At 45.2% G+C, this 1,356-nt stretch overlaps 1 protein-coding gene across 3 annotated transcripts in view; it reads right to left on the bottom strand.

Annotated features, from left to right (window-relative positions):
- Positions 1-1,356, bottom strand: part of LOC100178305 (titin-like) — a 16,828-nt gene that overhangs the window by 13,344 nt on the left and 2,128 nt on the right. For 2 of the 3 annotated variants that reach the window (XM_026838614.1, XM_026838616.1), the window contains one exon: positions 877-1,356. In XM_026838614.1, the coding sequence (XP_026694415.1) occupies positions 877-1,356 (480 nt within the window). The remainder of the gene's footprint in view (positions 1-876) is intronic. The other variant, XM_026838615.1, reaches the window with a different exon arrangement.

The raw sequence follows: 1,356 nt of genomic DNA, 5'->3' as shown, positions 1-1,356 counted from the left end.
GACAACAACAGTCGTTGTAACACGGGTGTTCTGTTTCATACACCTCGTGCCCGCTTACAAGTTACCACGTATGTAACTTATTTATCCTCGCATGGCGGGGCAACGACAGTCGTTATAACACGGGTGTTCCGTTTCATACACCTCGTGCCCGCTTACAAGTTACCACGTATGTAACTTATTTATCCTCGCATGGCGGGGCAACGACAGTCCTTATAACACGGGTGTTCCGTTTCATACACCTCGTGCCCGCTTACAAGTTACCACGTATGTAACTCATTTATCCTCGCATGGTGGGGCAACGACAGTCGTTATAACACGGGTGTTCCGTTTCATACACCTCGTGCCCGCTTACAAGTTACCACGTATGTAACTCATTTATCCTCGCATGGCGGGGCAACAACAGTCGTTATAACACGGGTGTTCTGTTTCATACACCTCGTGCCCGCTTACAAGTTACTACGTATGTAACTTATTTATCCTCACATGGCGGGGCAAAAACAGTCGTTATAACACGGGTGTTCTGTTTCGTACACCTCGTACCCGCTTACAAGTTACCATGTATGTAACTTATTTATCCTCGCATGGCGGGGCAACGACAGTCGTTATAACACGGGTGTTCTGTTTCATACACCTCGTGCCAGCTTACAAGTTACAGCGTATGTAACTTATTTATCCTCGCATGGCAGGGTAACGATAGTCGTTATAACACGGGTGTTCTGTTTCATACACCTCGTAGAATGCTTGTCATGTAACACACCTTGAATTGATAGAATAAACAATCGGGTGAATTTGAAAATATTTTAAAATTATAATTACTTTCCTTTTGACTTAATTTTATTATTTTACTTGTATTCCTAAAAGATAAAATTAAATTACCAGGCTTCTGTTTTTCCTCCCTTTCCTTTAATGCTTGCTTCAAATCCTCTGCTAGATCCTCCCTTGGAGATTGCTGATGCACAACAAGTGGTCCTCCATCCATCTCATCATCTGACGACTCTGAACTCTCATCTGATGATCCAACTTGAAAGGAAGCTGTCGTAAGGTTCATGTTTGGGTCCGCGTTTATTGGCTTATCATCAACATTGTCAGGGGTAGGTGCTGGTATATCCATATCGGTTGGTTGGTTTTTCACTGGTGTTACGGGGGCTTCTGGTTCCTCTGGTGTTACGAGGGCTTCTGGTTCCTCTGGTGTTACAGGGGCTTCTGGTTCCTTTGGTGTTTCAGGGGCTTCTGGTTCGTCTGGTGTTACAGGGGCTTCTGGTTCGTCTGGTGTTACAGGGGCTTCTGTTTCCTCTCGTGTTTCAGGGGCTTCTGGTTCTTCTGGTGTTACAGGGGCTTCTGGTTCCTCTGGTGTTT

This window comes from Ciona intestinalis, unplaced genomic scaffold (assembly GCF_000224145.3).
Source record: "Ciona intestinalis unplaced genomic scaffold, KH HT000099.2, whole genome shotgun sequence".
Classification (NCBI taxonomy): domain Eukaryota; kingdom Metazoa; phylum Chordata; class Ascidiacea; order Phlebobranchia; family Cionidae; genus Ciona; species Ciona intestinalis.
Note: the sequence above shows the minus strand (reverse complement) of the source record. Positions and strands in the feature narration are given on the sequence as shown.